This window comes from Rhinopithecus roxellana, chromosome 16 (genome assembly GCF_007565055.1).
Source record: "Rhinopithecus roxellana isolate Shanxi Qingling chromosome 16, ASM756505v1, whole genome shotgun sequence".
Taxonomy (NCBI): domain Eukaryota; kingdom Metazoa; phylum Chordata; class Mammalia; order Primates; family Cercopithecidae; genus Rhinopithecus; species Rhinopithecus roxellana.
In genome coordinates, this window is record NC_044564.1 from 91,028,521 (window position 1) to 91,044,551 (window position 16,031).

A 16,031-nucleotide genomic window follows, 5' to 3' on the forward strand; every position below is an offset into this window, starting at 1 on the left:
CGCGCCCCGCCTCTGCACGCCCCGCCCCGCCCTCCGCGCCCCGCCTCTGCGCGCCCCGCCCCGCCCCCCCGCGCCCCGCCTCTGCGCGCCCCGCCCCGCCCCCGCGCCCCGCCTCTGCGCGCCCCGCCCCGCCCCCCCGCGCCCGCCTCTGCGCGCCCGCCCGTCCGGCCCCGCCTCTGCGCGCCCCGCCCCGCCCTCCGCGCCCCGCCTCTGCGCGCCCCGCCCCGCGCTGGCAGAGCGGACCCAGGCCCTTGGCCGCCCCGCGTCATGGCCGCGCCCGCCCCGGTCACGCGGCAGGTTAGCGGGGGCACCGCCCCGGTCCCGGCCCCGAGTGGCCCCGACCGTGGGCAGCCCCTGGCGGCCGCCGTGGCCGAGCTGCCGGTGCTGGACGCCCGCGGGCAGCGGGTACCTTTCGGCGCGCTGTTCCGGGAGCGCCGCGCCGTGGTGGTGTTCGTGCGGGTGAGCGGGTGGCGCGGCTGGGAGGGAGGCGCGGCCCGAGGCCCGGGCAGGCTGTGGGATGCGAGCTGCGCCTCCTGCTTCTTAGGACTGAAACGGGAAGGCAGCCTCCCCAGCCGCCGCCGCCGCTTCCCACCTAGGGCGGGACAGGACGAGGGCGAGGCCCGCTTCCCACGCGCCGGGCGCCCGGGCCGCAGGTCCCGGCCCCGCGGGCGTCGCCTTTAGTCGCGTCACGCACAGCGAAGTACCGGGCTCTTTCCGGGCCCGCGGGTGCTGCGTTACTAACTTGCCCTTTCTGCCGAATTGGCTTTCAGCATTTCCTGTGTTACATCTGCAAGGAATACGTAGAGGATCTGGCCAAAATCCCCAAGAGTTTCTTACAAGTGAGTTTCTGAGCGTGGGCGGCCCAGTGCAGGCTCCTGCAGACCTTGCGAGCGGGGCGGGGGAGGACGCGGCTCCAACGCGGCACTTGCTACCCGGATTGCCCCTCCCTCCACCCGCGCCCCTCCCTCCACCCGCGCCCCTCCCTCCACCCGCGCCCCTCCCTCCACCCGCGCCCCTCCCTCCACCCGCGCCCCTCCCTCCACCCGCGCCCCTCCCTCCACCCGCGCCCCTCCAAAGGAAGAGAGACGTCAGAGATCTATTTCTGCCCTAACTCACTGGGTGCTGCCTGGTGGTGAACGTACTAACAATTGTAGTGTTGCCTGGTAACCTGGCGCCTGTTCTCAAATGTTGACTGCTAATGCCCTAAAACAAATGCTGGAAATGGTTGATATTTTCTTCCCTTTAATTTTGTTGCACTCCAAATAGCTGCTCATTATGGGAAAATACTAATATATCGTAAAGGTGCAAATGTTTATGTTAATAGGCTGAAAGTTCCATGTTCCCTAGCACAGCCACATACTTGTTTTTCTTCAGGCACAGATAAGTTTGTGCCCAAGTGAGCTTTATGAGGGAAGGCATTGGGCAGCCTTTATAAAACAGATGTTTTTTCAGCAGACCTTATCAATTAGGATGTGAAAAAATAACATTGATTAAATAACTGTGCCTAGTTTTAAAAGCATGTCTTTGGGAAGAATGTAGAGAATTATTGACTATATCATTTCGAAAACTGTTTTGACTGTTCGTCTGCGTATTCTTTTATTCTTTTTTAAAATTGACATATATAATTGTATATGTTTATGGGATACAGTGTAATATTTTGATAGGCATTTACTTTTGTGGAATGATTAAATTGAGATAATATACGCATCATGTCAGATAGTGATTTTAGTTATTTTTTTTTGTGATGACAACGTGTAAAAACTAGTCTTTTGCCGGGCGCGGTGGCTCAAGCCTGTAATCCCAGCACTTTGGGAGGCCGAGACGGGCGGATCACGAGGTCAGGAGATCGAGACCATCCTGGCTAACACGGTGAAACCCCGTCTCTACTAAAAATACAAAAAAACTAGCCGGGCGAGGTGGCGGGCGCCTGTAGTCCCAGCTACTCAGGAGGCTGAGGCAGGAGAATGGCGTAAACCCGGGAGGCGGAGCTTGCAGTGAGCTGAGATCTGGCCACTGCACTCCAGTCCGGGCGACAGAGCGAGACTCCGCCTCAAAAAAAAAAAAAAAAAAAAAAAAAACTAGTCTTCTAGCAATTTTGAAGTATACATTATTAACTATAGTCACCATGCTGTGCAGCAGGTCTCTAAAAGTTATTCCTCTTGTTTAACTGAAACTTTGTACCCTTGGATCATCTCCCTTCTCCTCATCCCTGAGTAACCAGTCCCTGGTAACCATCATTCCACTCTGCTTTTTTCGTTTCCATAGCTAAGTGAGATCATGTGGTATTCTTCTTCCTGGGCCTGGCTTATTTCACTTACATGATGTCTTCCAGGTGCATCCAGTGTTGTCGCAAATAACAGAAACATGTCTTTTTTATGACTAAATAATACTACATTGTGATACCACATTTTCTTTTTTCTTTTTTTTTTTTTTTTGAGACGGAGTTTTCGCTCTTGTCACCCAGGCTGGAGTGCAATGGCACGATCTGGGCTCAGTGCAACCTCCGCCTCCCGGGTTCAAGCAATTCTCCTGCCTCAGCCTCCCGAGTAACTGGGATTACAGGCATGCGCCTCCATGCCCCGCTAATTTTGTATTTTTAGCAGAGATGGGGTTTCTGCATGTCAGTCAAACTGGTCTCGAACTCCTGACCCATCCACCTGCCTGGGCCTCCCAAAGTGCTAGGATTACAGGCGTGAGCCACTGCGCCCAGCCTATACCGCATTTTCTTTATATTTATCCATTGTTGAACACTGAGGTTGCTTCTATATCTTGGCTATTGTGAATCATGCTGTAATAAAACATGGGAGTGGAGATATCTCTTCAACATACTGATTTCATTTCCTTTGGATAAATGCCCAGTAGTGGGATTGCTGAATCATATTATAGTTCTATTTTTGATTTTTTAGTAACTTCCAGACTGTTTTCCATAATGGCTGTACTAATTTACATTCCTAACAACAGTGTACAAAAGTTCCTTTTTCTCCACATCCTCACCAAACACTTACCTTGCATCTTATTGATAGCCGTTTAACAAGTGTGAGGTTATATCTCATTGTAGTTTGAATTTGTATTTCCCTGATGAATAGTGATTTTGAGCATCTTTTCATATATCTCTTGGCCATTTGTATGTCTTTCCAGAGCTATTCATATCCTTTGTCCTTTTTTTTTTTTTTTTTGAGGCGGAGTCTCACTCAGCCCCCAGGCTGGAGAGCAGTGGCCCAGTCTTGGCTTGCTGCAGCCTTCGCCTCCTAGGGTTAAGTGATTCTCCTGCCTCAGCCTCCAGAGTAGCTGGGATTACAGGTACGTGCCACCACACCCAGCTAATTTTTGTAATTTTAGTAGAGACAGGGTTTCGCCATGTTGGTCAGGCTGGTCTCGATCTCCTGACCTCAGGTGATCCACCTGCCTTGACCTCCCAAAGTGCTGGGATTACAGGCGTGAGTCACCAGGCTCAGCCCTTTGTCCATTTTTTAATCAGGCTATGTTGTTTTCTTGCAAAGTTGTTTGAGTTTCTTTTACACTTTGGAAATTTGCCCCTTATCAGATGTGTAGTTTGCAGATATTTTCTCTCAATCTGTGAGGTGTCTCTTCTCTGTTGATTGTTTCCTTGGCTGTGCAGAAGCTTTTTAGTTTGATATAGTCCCATTTGTCTATTTTTGCTTTTTCTGTATTTTTGAGGTCATATTCTAGAAATGATGGTTTATACCCATGTCATGGCGGTTTTGTAGTTTTATTCTAGTAGTTTTGTAGTTTTAGGTCTTACGTGTAAGTCTTGAAATTCCTACTTAGCAAAAGAAACATCTGAATTAATATTTTACCATACGTATCTTTGCATTAACTCACACAATTTTGCTGTTTATTCCATTCCTCTAGAAGCCTATAGGTGGCATTAGAATGAAACAGAAGAGTTGGGTTAAGGGATGTTGTATAAAATGTGCGTAATTTCTAATGATATATACATGTCCTTTTTTTCCTCCTAAGGAAGCAAATGTCACCCTTATAGTGATTGGACAGTCATCCTACCATCATATTGAGGTAAATATCTAGTACATTGGGAGACTAATGAATGAAATCTTTTTCCGACATAAAAATTACATTATTTAAACCACTAAATGTAGGCTAAATTGGCTGAAGTTAGAGTATTGTTACTTTTCTCTCATTTGTTCTTGTAAAAATTCTAGCCATTCTCTCTTTTCAGCCTTTTTGCAAACTGACTGGATATTCTCATGAAATCTATGTCGATCCTGAGAGAGAAATTTATAAAAGATTGGGAATGAAAAGAGGTGAAGAAATTGCCTCCTCAGGTAAGACATAACGTGTCTGAAATAGAAAACACTCGTGGTGTATTTTCATATTTGTGTATATATGCATAGGGAAACATGGTCAATTCATAAATCAGTCCCCCCCCCCTTTTTTTTTTTTTTGAGATGGAGTCTCTCTCTGTTGCCCTGGCTGGAGTGCAGTGGCGCAATCTCAGCTCACTGCAACCTCCACTTCCCGGGTTCAAATGATTCTCCTGCTTCAGCCTCCTGAGTAGCTGGGTTTACAGGCGCCTGCCACTATGCCCAGCTAAGTTTTTGTATTTTTAGTAGAGATAGGGTTTCACCATGTTTGCCAGGCTGGTCTCGAACTCCTGACCTGCCTCGGCCTCCCAAAGTGCTGGGATTACAGGCGTGAGCCACTGAGCCCGGCCTTGGGCTGCTTTTTATTATTCTAATAAGTGATCCAGATACACCAGGCTCCAGAAGATTCATTTTCTGGGTATAATGACATGGAAGGCTGTTAGCAAAGCACTGTTCAATGGAAATAAGCTGCAGAAGTGTTTTCAATGTGGTTCCATTTTTGTGAAAACAGAAATGATTTTCATAAAGATCGTGTGTGTGTGCACTTCATTATATGCTCTATTATTGCATTTAAGGGGACCAGAGAGTGTAGTTAGTTGAAGAGTTTCATGTTTATTCATCCTTACATTATGTTCTCTGCCTTGCCACAGTTCCTTGTAATTAATAGAGCTTAGAAAACTTGAGTTGCACTGGTTATGTGTGTTTCTGAAATGCCAGATAAGAGAACTTGAGTTGCACTGGTTATGTGTGTTTCTGAAATGCCAGATGAGAGAACTCAACTCAAACAAAAATCAATCATTTTGAATAAATATTATTGACGTCTTGTCTGATACCCACTGTGTTGGATGATCCCAGGAGGACAGTGGTAAAATACATAGTCCCCACCATGCAGACTCATCATCTGCTCTGGGAGAGAGACACAAACAGCTAATCACAATGCCATCTAAGGGCCAGTGATGGAGGGAGGCATTCCTGACTAGAAATACTTTGTCAGCAATTTAAGTGGAGAAGGATCTGGGCGGGCTTCTCAGAGGAGATGGTCTCAGCTCACTGTAAAAGGAGTTAGCTGGGTGAAGTGAGGGTGGGGAAGGGCACGCTAGACAGAAAGTAGCATGTGCAAAAGCACAAAGGCATGAGAAAACGTGACTCCTTCAGAAAAATACAGGTCCCTGCCTCTGTCCGGAGTGTAAGACCCAGCTAGGGGAATTGGTGTGAGCCAAGGGATAAGTTATAGCCAGTTCATGTTGAACCTGGAGTAATGTGCCAAGGAGTTTGGATTTATTCTGAAGCAGTTGGGGAATTATACAAGTGTTTGAAGCAGAAAAGTGAGACAGTCATATAACCCATGTGGAGCAGGGATTAGTGCTGGCCAAACCAGAGCCAGTGATATTCGTGACAGGGTTGTAGGGCAGGTATAAGCTAGAAAGAAATGGCAAGGCCTCAAGAGGGGATAGAGAGGAGGAGATGGGTCTGGGAGCTGTTTGTGAGGCAGAGGTGCATGATACCTTTATTGATGTTTTTTTTTGTTTTGTTTTGTTTTGTTTTGTTTTTGAGACGGAGTCTTGCTCTGTCGCCCAGGCTGGAGTGCAGTGGCCGGATCTCAGCTCACTGCAAGCTCCGCCTCCCGGGTTCACGCCATTCTCCTGCCTCAGCCTCCCGAGTAGCTGGGACCACATGCGCCCGCCGCCTCGTCCGGCTAATTTTTTGTATTTTTAGTAGAGACGGGGTTTCACCGTGTTAGCCAGGATGGTCTCGATCTCCTGACCTTGTGATCCGCCCGTCTCGGCCTCCCAAAGTGCTGGGATTACAGGCTTGAGCCACCGCGCCCGGCCTATTGATGTTTTTTGTTTGTTTGTTTTTTTGTTTTATGAGACAGAGTTTCACTCTTGTTGCCCAGGCTGGAGTGCAATGGTGTGATCTTGGCTCACTGCAATGTCTGCTTCCCGGGTTCAAGCGATTCTCCTGCTTCAGCCTCCTGAGTAGCTGGAATTACAGGCATGCGCCACCATGCCCTACTAATTTTGTATTTTTAGTAGAGACGGGGTTTCTCCATGTTGGTCAGGCTGGTCTCAAACTCCCGACCTCAGGTGATCCAAAGTGCTGGAGTTACAGGCATGAACCACCGCGCCCGGCTCCTTTATTGATGTGTTTAAAGAAAAAGACCTGGCCAGGCGCGGTGGCTCAAGCCTATAATCCCAGCACTTTGGGAGGCCGAGACGGGCGGATCACGAGATCAGGAGATCGAGACCATCCTGGCTAACACGGTGAAACCCGTCTCTACTAAAAATACAAAAAAATAGCCGGGCGAGGTGGCGGGCGCCTGTAGTCCCAGCTACTCGGGAGGCTGAGGCAGGAGAATGGTGTGAACCCGGGAGGCGGAGCTTGCAGTGAGCTGAGATCCGGCCACTGCACTCCAGCCTGGGCCACAGAGAGAGACTCCATCTCAAAAAAAAAAAAAAAAAAAAAAAAAAAGAGACCTAAACTTGATCAGAACTCATGATGATCCAGCATAAACACAGAGTCTGCTTGTTTCTCTCTCTTTAGTATAGGAAATCATAGCAGTACAGATCGTGAACCTTACTTTTTGGTACACAGTTTTTATGTGCTGTAATAGAGTCTCAGCATGTGTAAGGTCTGTTTAATTATTTAGCACTTTAGGGCTGGGCGCTGTGGCTCATGCCTGTAATCCCAGGATTTTGGGAGGCCAAGGCGGGTGGATCACCTGAGGTCGGGAGTTCGTGACCAGCCTGACCAACATGGAGAAACTCCATCTCTACTAAAAATACAAAATTAGCCGGGTGTGGTGGTGCACATCTGTAATCCCAGCTACTCGGGAGACTGAGGCAGGAGAATTGCTTGACCCCGGAAGGCGGAGGTTGCGGTGAGCCGAGATTGTGCCATTGCACTCTTGTCTGGGCAACAAGAGCGAGACTCTGTCTCAAAAAAAAAAAAAATTAGCACTTTATATCTAAACTGTTGAGTTTCACTTTAGTTGCACCTCACTATTCATTGCCACAGTAAAGATATGGAATTGCAAAGTAAATAGATGAATACTAAGTTGAATATATGCTTGTAATTATAAGAGAGGGTGTATTCAAATCTTCACTACTTCGACCTGTGTTAAAGGACTGCATTGCCAAACAAAACATTAGGTTCTCATAAAATAATTTTTTTAAGGTTTCTCCCTAGAAAAACATAAAGCATAAATCTCAAAGTCAGTCTCAGAATAGTCTTACTTGAAAAACTAAGGCACTAAAAATGTACAATTATAATTTAAAATTAATGGTACCTATTTTATAAAGACGAAGAACAAGAAAATGAAGCCATTACATACAAGGCAGTACTGGGTTTACAGAAGACTGAAAAACGAAGTTTGACACCTAAGAATTAAATTCAAACTGGCAAAACTAGATTGTGCTTGACAACAAAGATTACTTAGTTCTAAGCTATGGAATCTCAAGTTGAATTTCTAAAATTTCTGAAATATTAACTGACCCCTTCTTTGAACATAAGAAGAGAGTTTGGGCTGGGTGTGGTGGCTCACACCTGCATTCCTAGCACTTTGGGAGGCCGAGGTGGGAGGACTTCTTGAGTGTAGGAATTCGAGACCAGCCTGGGCAACATGGCGAAACCCTGTCTCTACGAAAAGTACAAAAATTAGCTGAGCATGGTGTGTGCCTGTACTCCCTGCTATGTGGGTGGTGTGTGCTTGTACTCCCTGCTATGTGGGAGGCTGAGGCGGGAGAATTGGTTGCAGTCTGGGAGGTTGAGGCTGCAGTGAGCCGTGATCGTGCCACTGCACTCCAGCCTGGGTGACGACTGAGGCTCTGTCTCAAACAATTTTTTTGAATTTTAAAAAATAAGGAGAGAGTTTGGATTTCTGAACATTTATTTCACATATAGAATCCTATAAGATAGTAAAATTCAAGGCCAGGCACAGTGGCTCACACTTGTAATCCCAGCACTTTGGGAGGCAGAGGTGGGAGGATCTCTTGAGGCCAGGAATTTGAGACCAGCCTGGTCAACAAAGTGAGACCCCATCTCTACAAAAGAAAATTTTTTAATTAGCCAGGATTGGTGGCATGAACCAGTGGTCGCAGCTACTTAGGAAGCCAAAGGGGGAGGATCGCCTGAGCCCAGGAGTTGGAGGCTGCATTGAGCTATGATGGTGCCACTGCACTCCAGACTGAGCAACAGAGCATGACCCTGTCTCTCAAAAAACAAAGTAAAACTTAATCTTTTACTCAAGTCTCAAGTCTCTATGCTAGTGAGCCTGTATTTGTTTCTTGGTAAGATAAATGCTCATTATAATGTAAACATGAAAGAAATCAAAGAGTTGAAGAGATGAAGGGAAATAATAGATATTTGGAAATATTAGGAAATGAGGCAGGCCAAAGGCTGCATAGTCATTAAAATAAGAAGCTAAAAGACAGACATAAATGGCAGGGATAGGAGAAAAATTAATTACAAAGAGAGTAAAGAGACTGAGTTTCTTTGCTCAAACGAAGTGGAAAATGAAGTATCAGCCACTGTGAGAACAGAAATAGAAAACTGACAGCCAAGGAGAAGTGAAGAGGTAGCTACAGTGGCTGTTGTCACAGCTAAACCCCCATGTCTCAGTAGCATGACATGGTAGGAGGTTATTTCTTTTTATCTTAAATTTCAAGAACGGTTTTTCTATTTGGATGCTCTTCCTCTTGAGCAGCAGTTCCGGGATCCAGGCACCTTCCACCTTGTGCTTTGCCATGTTCAACCCAAGCCTTCCAAGAATGTAGAAGGAACATGAGAATCACTTGTGGGAGGAGCTTGGCCTGGAAGCAGCACAGATCATTTCATTCATTGTTTATGACGTAGTCACATACCTTGCCTAACTGCAACTAAGACTGGAAAATATACTTTAGCTGTGGGCCCAGAAAGAGGAAACAGGTTTTGACCAACACGTAACAGTCTGTGTCACAATGTCTCTTGAAAAGGACAGTAGCTGCCTATTAATAAGTGAGACTAAACAGAGTATAAACGGGGAATTAAAATGGGAAAGCACTGCTAATTTGAGAAGTCTATAGTTGACATTTTTCTCTGGCGGAAAATGATGTGGGTCTGTCATCACGTTTTCCTTTAAAGCAGTAGTTCTTAACTGGGACATTACTCCTTTCTCCCCGGGAGACATTTGGCATTGTCTGAAGATGTTTTTGGTTTTTACAACTTGGTAAACGGTGCCACTGGTATTTAGTGGGTATAGAAGGCAATGATGTTGCAAAACACCTTATGTCGCACAGGACAGAATGATCTGAGCCAAAATGTTGATAGTAAAAGGTTGAGAAACTATTCTTTGAAGGAAGACAGAGAATGTCTTCTAGAAATACATTATCTTCTTAATATCAAATTGAATATAAAATAACGTCTAAAGACAGTTTTCAACATTTCAGGACAGAGCCCCCACGTAAAATCAAATCTACTCTCAGGAAGCCTTCAGAGCCTGTGGCGGGCAGTGACTGGCCCTCTCTTTGATTTTCAAGGAGACCCAGCTCAGCAAGGTGGAATCCTCATTTTAGGTCCAGGTAAGCTTTCAAAGCCCAGGTTCAGCAGTAGACGTCTTGTTCCTTTTACAAGTTCAGAGGCCGCTGTTTTCTTTTCTTTTTTTTTTTTTTTTTTTGAGGCAGAGTCTCACTCTGTCGCCCAGGCTGGAGTGCAGTGGCCGGATCTCGGCTCACTGCAAGCTCCGCCTCCCGGGTTCACGCCATTCTCCTGCCTCAGCCTCCCGAGTAGCTGGGACTACAGGCGCCCGCCACCTCGCCCGGCTAATTTTTTGTATTTTTAGTAGAGATGGGGTTTCACCGTGTTAGCCAGGATAGTCTCGACTTCTGACCTTGTGATTTGCCTCCCTCTGCCTCCCAAAGTGCTGGGATTACAGGCTTGAGCCACCGTGCCTGGCCCAGAGGCCACCATTTTCTTCATAAAGCAGACATCCTGTACAAATGGACATCTTGGCATTACAATCAGGATGCTATGCTTTTGTAGAGGGGCATCTTTTGTTTTCAAAGGCTTCCGTGTATTTTGATGTTTATGCATTTGATGAGCGTGTCCATCATCCCGTGCCTGGATGATTCCCCACAATCACCTGTGGGTTGGTGATCTGTATATGGCCTTGATACTCCCCTATTTAGGAATGTTCAGTGGACATGACCATTTCCGAATAGGGGAAAATCGTCACACGCTTTTTTTGTCAAGAAAAGAATCCATGTAGTTATTCATACCTAACAAAACTAGGAGACTTACTCAGTGTCAGCAAGTAAGTCAGTGCTAGGGACAGCTCATCCCACTGAGGCCGGGCACGGTGGCTCACACCTGTAATCCCAGCACTTTGGGAGGCCGAGGCGGGTGGATCACTTGAGGCCAGGAGTTCGAGACCAGCCTGGCTAACTTGGTGAAACCCCATCTCTACTAAAAATACAAAAAATTACCGGGCATGGTGGTGCATGCTTGTCATCCCAGCTACTTGGGAGGCTAAGGCAGGAGAATCACTTGAACCTGGGAGGCGGAGGTTGCAGTGAGCCGAGATCATGCCACTGCACTTCAGCCTGGGTGACAAGAAGGAAACTCCCTCTCAAAAAAAAAAAAAAGAATGGGATTGAGGTCCAACTATACGCCACACACTGTTAACAACTTTATTGATGGGTGTGGACCACCTGAGATTACTGTGGCTCGTCTCTGCTAAGTGTTTGAGCAGATGTATTTGAACAGATGTAAGGATTGTGGACATCTAAGTGTATTGTAACTGATTGGATCTCTACTGTGTACCAGCATTGCAGCAAGGAACAAACACCCGTATCAGACAGGGTTCAAAAGCCTAAATCACTATACTGTAAGATCATCTTTTTGCTTTTTCTTCCTCTTTAAAACTGTCCATCTTAATGAGCATAGCTTATAAGAGTTACAAAAGTAATGTTTATTTTCATAAATACTTTTTTTTTTTTTTTGAGATGGAGCCTCACTCTGTCACCAGGCTGGAGTGCAGTGGTGCAATCTCGGTTCACTACATCCGCTACCTCCCAAGTTCAAACGATTTTCCTGCCTCAGCCTCCCGAGTAGGTGGGACTACAGGCGCCCACCACCACACCCAGCTAATTTTTGTATTTTTAGTAGAGACAGGGTTTCACCAGGTTGGCCAGAATGGTCTCAATTACTTGACCTCGTGATATGCCAACCTCTGCCTCCCAAAGTGCTGGGATTACAGGTGTGAGCCACCACGCCCAGCCAATACCATATTTTTTAGAAGGAGGGTTTTGACTGAGTAATACGACTTTTGGGCTTTTTGCAGCTGGAACGTTATAGCCAAAATCTCCCTTTCCCTCCCTCTCGTGAATTTATAGCAGTTAGATTAGTTATAAAAAGAAGCCCTGATTAATGAGAATGAATCCTATGCATTAGCCCAGAATGACATTAGCCATATTTCTGAACAACTTATTTCTATCCTCAGACCCAAAAGGGGATGTTTTGGGGCCCCTTATTTCCATGTCTCTGAAGCATTTGTCCACATCTTGTGTTGTGTAAGAATAAAGAATACATGGGCCGGGCACTGTGGCTCACTCCTGTAATCCTAACACTTTGGGAGCCAGAAGCGTGCAGATCACAAGGTCAGGAGATTGAGACAATCCTGACTAACATGGTGAAACCCCATCTCTACTAAAAATACAAAAAATTAGCTGGGAGTGGTGGCACGCACCTGTAGTTCCAGCTACTTGCGAGGCTGAGGCAGGAGAATCACTTGAACCTGGGAGGTGGAGGTTGCAGTGAGCCAAAATCATGCCACTGCACTCCAGCCTGGGCGAGAGACCAAGACGCCGTCTCAAAAAATAAGTAAGTAAAAAATAAAGAGCACATGGAGAACATCATTTGTGTGCCAACTTGGGACCATACAGTCATCCCTCAGCATCCATGGGGAACTGGTTCCTGGACCTGCAGTGGATCCCAGAATCTGAGATGCTCAAGTGTCTTATATAAAATGCTGTAGTATTTGGATGTAGCCTATGCACGTCCTCCCCTGCACTTTAAATCATCTGTAGTTTACTTTTTTTTTTTTTTTTTTTTTTGAGACGGATTCTCGCTCTGTCCCCCAAGCTGGAGTGCAGTGGCGCGATCTCAGCTCACTGCAAGCTCCACCTCCCAGGTTTACGCCATTCTCCTGCCTCAGCCTCCCAAGTAGCTGGGACTACAGGCGCCCGCCACCTCACCCGGCTAGTTTTTTGTACTTTTAGTAGAGACGGGGTTTCACCGGGTTAGCCAGGATGGTCTCGATCTCCTGACCTCATGATCCGCCCGTCTCGGCCTCCCAAAGTGCTGAGATTACAGGCTTGAGCCACCGTGCCCAGCCTTCTAGTTTACTTGTAATACCAAATGCAATGTAAGTAGTTGTTGTACTGTACTATTTAGGGAATAATGACCAGGAAAATAATGTCTGTACATATTCAGCACATATGCAGCTATCCTTTCCTTCCTGAATATTTTCAATCCGTGGTTTGTTGAATGAGGATGCAGAACCCATGGATGCAGAAGGCCAGCTGTGCTTAGAAAACATGCCTCATGGCCCAGCGCAATGGCTCACGCCTGTAATCCCAGCACTTTGGGAGGCCGAGGTGGGTGGATCACAAGGTCAAGAGATCAAAACCATCCTGGCCAACCTGGTGAAACCCCATCTCTACTAAAAATACAAAAATTAGCTGGGTATGGTGGTGCATGCCCGTAGTCCCAGCTACTCGGGAGGCTGAGGCAAGAGAATCACTTGAACCTAGGAGGCAGAGGTTGCAGTGAGCCAAGATCACGCCACTGCACTCCAGCCTGGGTGACAGAGCTAGACTCCATCTCAAAAAAAAAAAAAAAAAGAAAGAAAACATGCCTCATGTGATACTTATATGTAATGGTTTAAGTTAAAATTCTTGAGTTCAAGAATCAAACAAACTAGATTTTGATTTTAAATGATTGATGTTAAATTGATGATTGTAAATTATAAACTCTGTATTTGAACAGATGTAAGGATTGGGGACATCTAAGTGTATTGTAACTGACTGTCTTTTAAGGCCTTATTTTAGAGCCTCTTTTGGGCTATGGTTATAATACAGATAGCCTGTTATATCAGTATTTGGGAGTGGATTTTTTGAAGTGAGTGATTTATTCCCTTATTATATTTATTCTGTTATTAGATTTAAGAAACAGATATAATTTTCCAGCTTGATATCTTTTTTTTTTTTTTTTTTTTGAGACGGAGTCTCGCTCTGTCGCCCAGGCTGGAGTGCAGTGGCCGGATCTCAGCTCACTGCAAGCTCCGCCTCCCGGGTCCACGCCATTCTCCTGCCTCAGCCTCCCGAGTAGCTGGGACTACAGGCGCCGCCATCTCGCCCGGCTAATTTTTTGTATTTTTTAAGTGGAGACGGGGTTTCACTGTGTGAGCCAGGATGGTCTCGACCTCCTGACCTTGTGATCCGCCCGCCTCGGCCTCCCAAAGTGCTGGGATTACAGGCTTGAGCCACCGCGCCCGGCCCCAGCTTGATATCTATGGGAGTTCCATATTCTGCCCGTCCGACAGGACATTTTATTTAATTATATTTAATAAAACCTAACAGAAGGTTATAATTTAAAAATCTTTCCCCTTGGATGTCATAAAACATCAAGTATCACTCTTATTTAACCATAATCCTTGTCATACTTTATTACCATGATTAAAAATTATGATGGCATTATATAGAGAATATAATGCATGCCAGGTAATTAATTTTTGCCTTTGGACTAATTAAAGGTTGAAAAGCGTCCTTGATTTTAGTAAGCAGTAAATCTGATGAATAATACTTACTATGCCTCAGCCTTTTATTCTTACTCTCTTCCAGGTAACAACATCCATTTTATACACCGCGATAGGAATAGGTTGGATCACAAACCCATCAACTCTGTTTTACAGCTGGTAGGAGTTCAGCATGTGAACTTTACAAACAGACCTTCAGTTATCCATGTGTGACTTAAAATGCAATCAGTCACTTTCACTGGTCCTTCTGGAGTGTGACCTTCAACATCCTCGGGCAGTGTCGAACCTGCTGTCCCTTCCCAGCCTTTGAGGAGTTAGGGGAGCATAAAGGGGGCTTGAAGCAGGTGAGTTGCATGCTGGGAGGCATCAGTTGTCAGCAATGTGATAAATACTTCCATTTTATAACTTAACATTTTATACAAAATAACAAAAATGAATATACAAAATATAACTTTAAACCTATAAAACCTATAAAATCATAAATATTTGTTATTTTACATTATGGTATATTCAATGAAAGATTTTTTTGGCAATGTAAATTCTGATGAATATATAAAGGGATGGGAGAGCAGCAGAAGACCATTGTATTCAGTGAAGAAGACAAAATATCAAATTCTGTCAACAATGTAACTTCATTTTTATATGTATATATTTGTATTTTTGTATGCTTAGGAAAAAGACAGTAAACACCAAAATGTTCCCAGTAGGTATCTCTGTGTTATTATTTTCTTTTCTGTACTTTTCTGTATTTCCCAACTGTTATATAATGAGCATGATTAACATTGTAGGGCCAGGAAAAGGTCTTTAAACATTGTACAACAATTTTATGCCTACATAACAACCTTCACAAAAGTGCAAATCATGTAAGCTGCAGTCCACTTTTCCATCCTAACTGCTTTACTCAGAGTAGGTGTGGGGCAATCCAAACATCTGATATACAGCCAGTGTCCACAGCACCTTCTCAAACTACATACTTGCTATCCATTTCACTAGGATTTTGGGGGGCTGGGGGAGCTATGGAGAAAAAATTTGTTTTAGATATTTAAGATATATATTTAAAATATGGTCGGTATGCTTTTTGAAAGGGAACTATAAGGTTTGTTTTTTGTTTTTGTTTTTTTTGAAATGGAGTTTCACTCTTGTTGCCCAGGCTGGAGTGCAATGGCACAATCTTGGCTTACCACAACCTCTGCCTCCTGGGTTCAAGCGATTCTCCTGCCTCAGCCTCCCAAGTAGCTGGGATTACAGTCATGTGCCACCACGCCCGGCTAATTCTCTATTTTTAGTAGAGATAGGGTTTCTCCATGTTGATCAGGCTGGTCTTGAACTCCCGACCTCAGGTGATCCGCCTGCCTCAGCCTCCCAGAGTGCTAGGATTACAGGTATGAGCCACCACGCCTGGCCTATTTTTCTGGAATCTTAATATGTTTAGTTGGGAAGTGTCCCAGAAATCCTGATGAAAAGTATAGCAAAATCAGAATTTTGGTAATTAATAGCAAGTACAATACTGCTTTGAACTCAATACTTTTATATGAAGCATATAAAGTTACAAAAAAACTAATGTATTCAAATAGTTGCATATATTTTCATGTTTGTATAATGCTTTTATTCAATAAAAATGTAATTTCTCATTTAAACTATTTGTGCTTTTTTTTGTACTAAAGGTGACCTTTGCTGATTTTAGACTTAAAACTGCTGAATCACAAGCTTACACAAAAATTATATACAATTGACCCTTGAGCAACATAGGTTCAGATTACATGGGTCCAATTATATGTAGATATTTTTTTCAATTAAAGTTATACCAAGTGTGCCTGCCTCCCCTGCCACCTCTTCCACCTCTGCCTCACCTGAGACAGCAAAACCAACCCTCCTCCTCCTCCTCCTCCTCCTCC

The 16,031-nt window shown here is 45.1% G+C and overlaps 1 protein-coding gene across 2 annotated transcripts; it reads left to right on the forward strand.

Moving 5' to 3' along the window:
* Positions 1-219: 219 nt before the first annotated feature.
* PRXL2C (peroxiredoxin like 2C) lies at positions 220-15,773 on the forward strand. 2 transcript variants are annotated; one of them, XM_010358149.2, is made up of 6 exons: positions 220-459; positions 771-839; positions 3,982-4,035; positions 4,199-4,304; positions 9,770-9,901; positions 14,222-15,773. In XM_010358149.2, exons 1-6 carry the CDS (start codon positions 268-270, stop codon positions 14,347-14,349), a joined length of 681 nt encoding a protein of 226 aa, XP_010356451.2. In that variant the 5' UTR covers positions 220-267; the 3' UTR covers positions 14,350-15,773. The 2 variants fall into 2 exon arrangements, with proteins under 2 accessions (XP_010356451.2, XP_030776202.1); XM_030920342.1 differs by lacking the exon at positions 9,770-9,901.
* Positions 15,774-16,031: the final 258 nt, after the last annotated feature.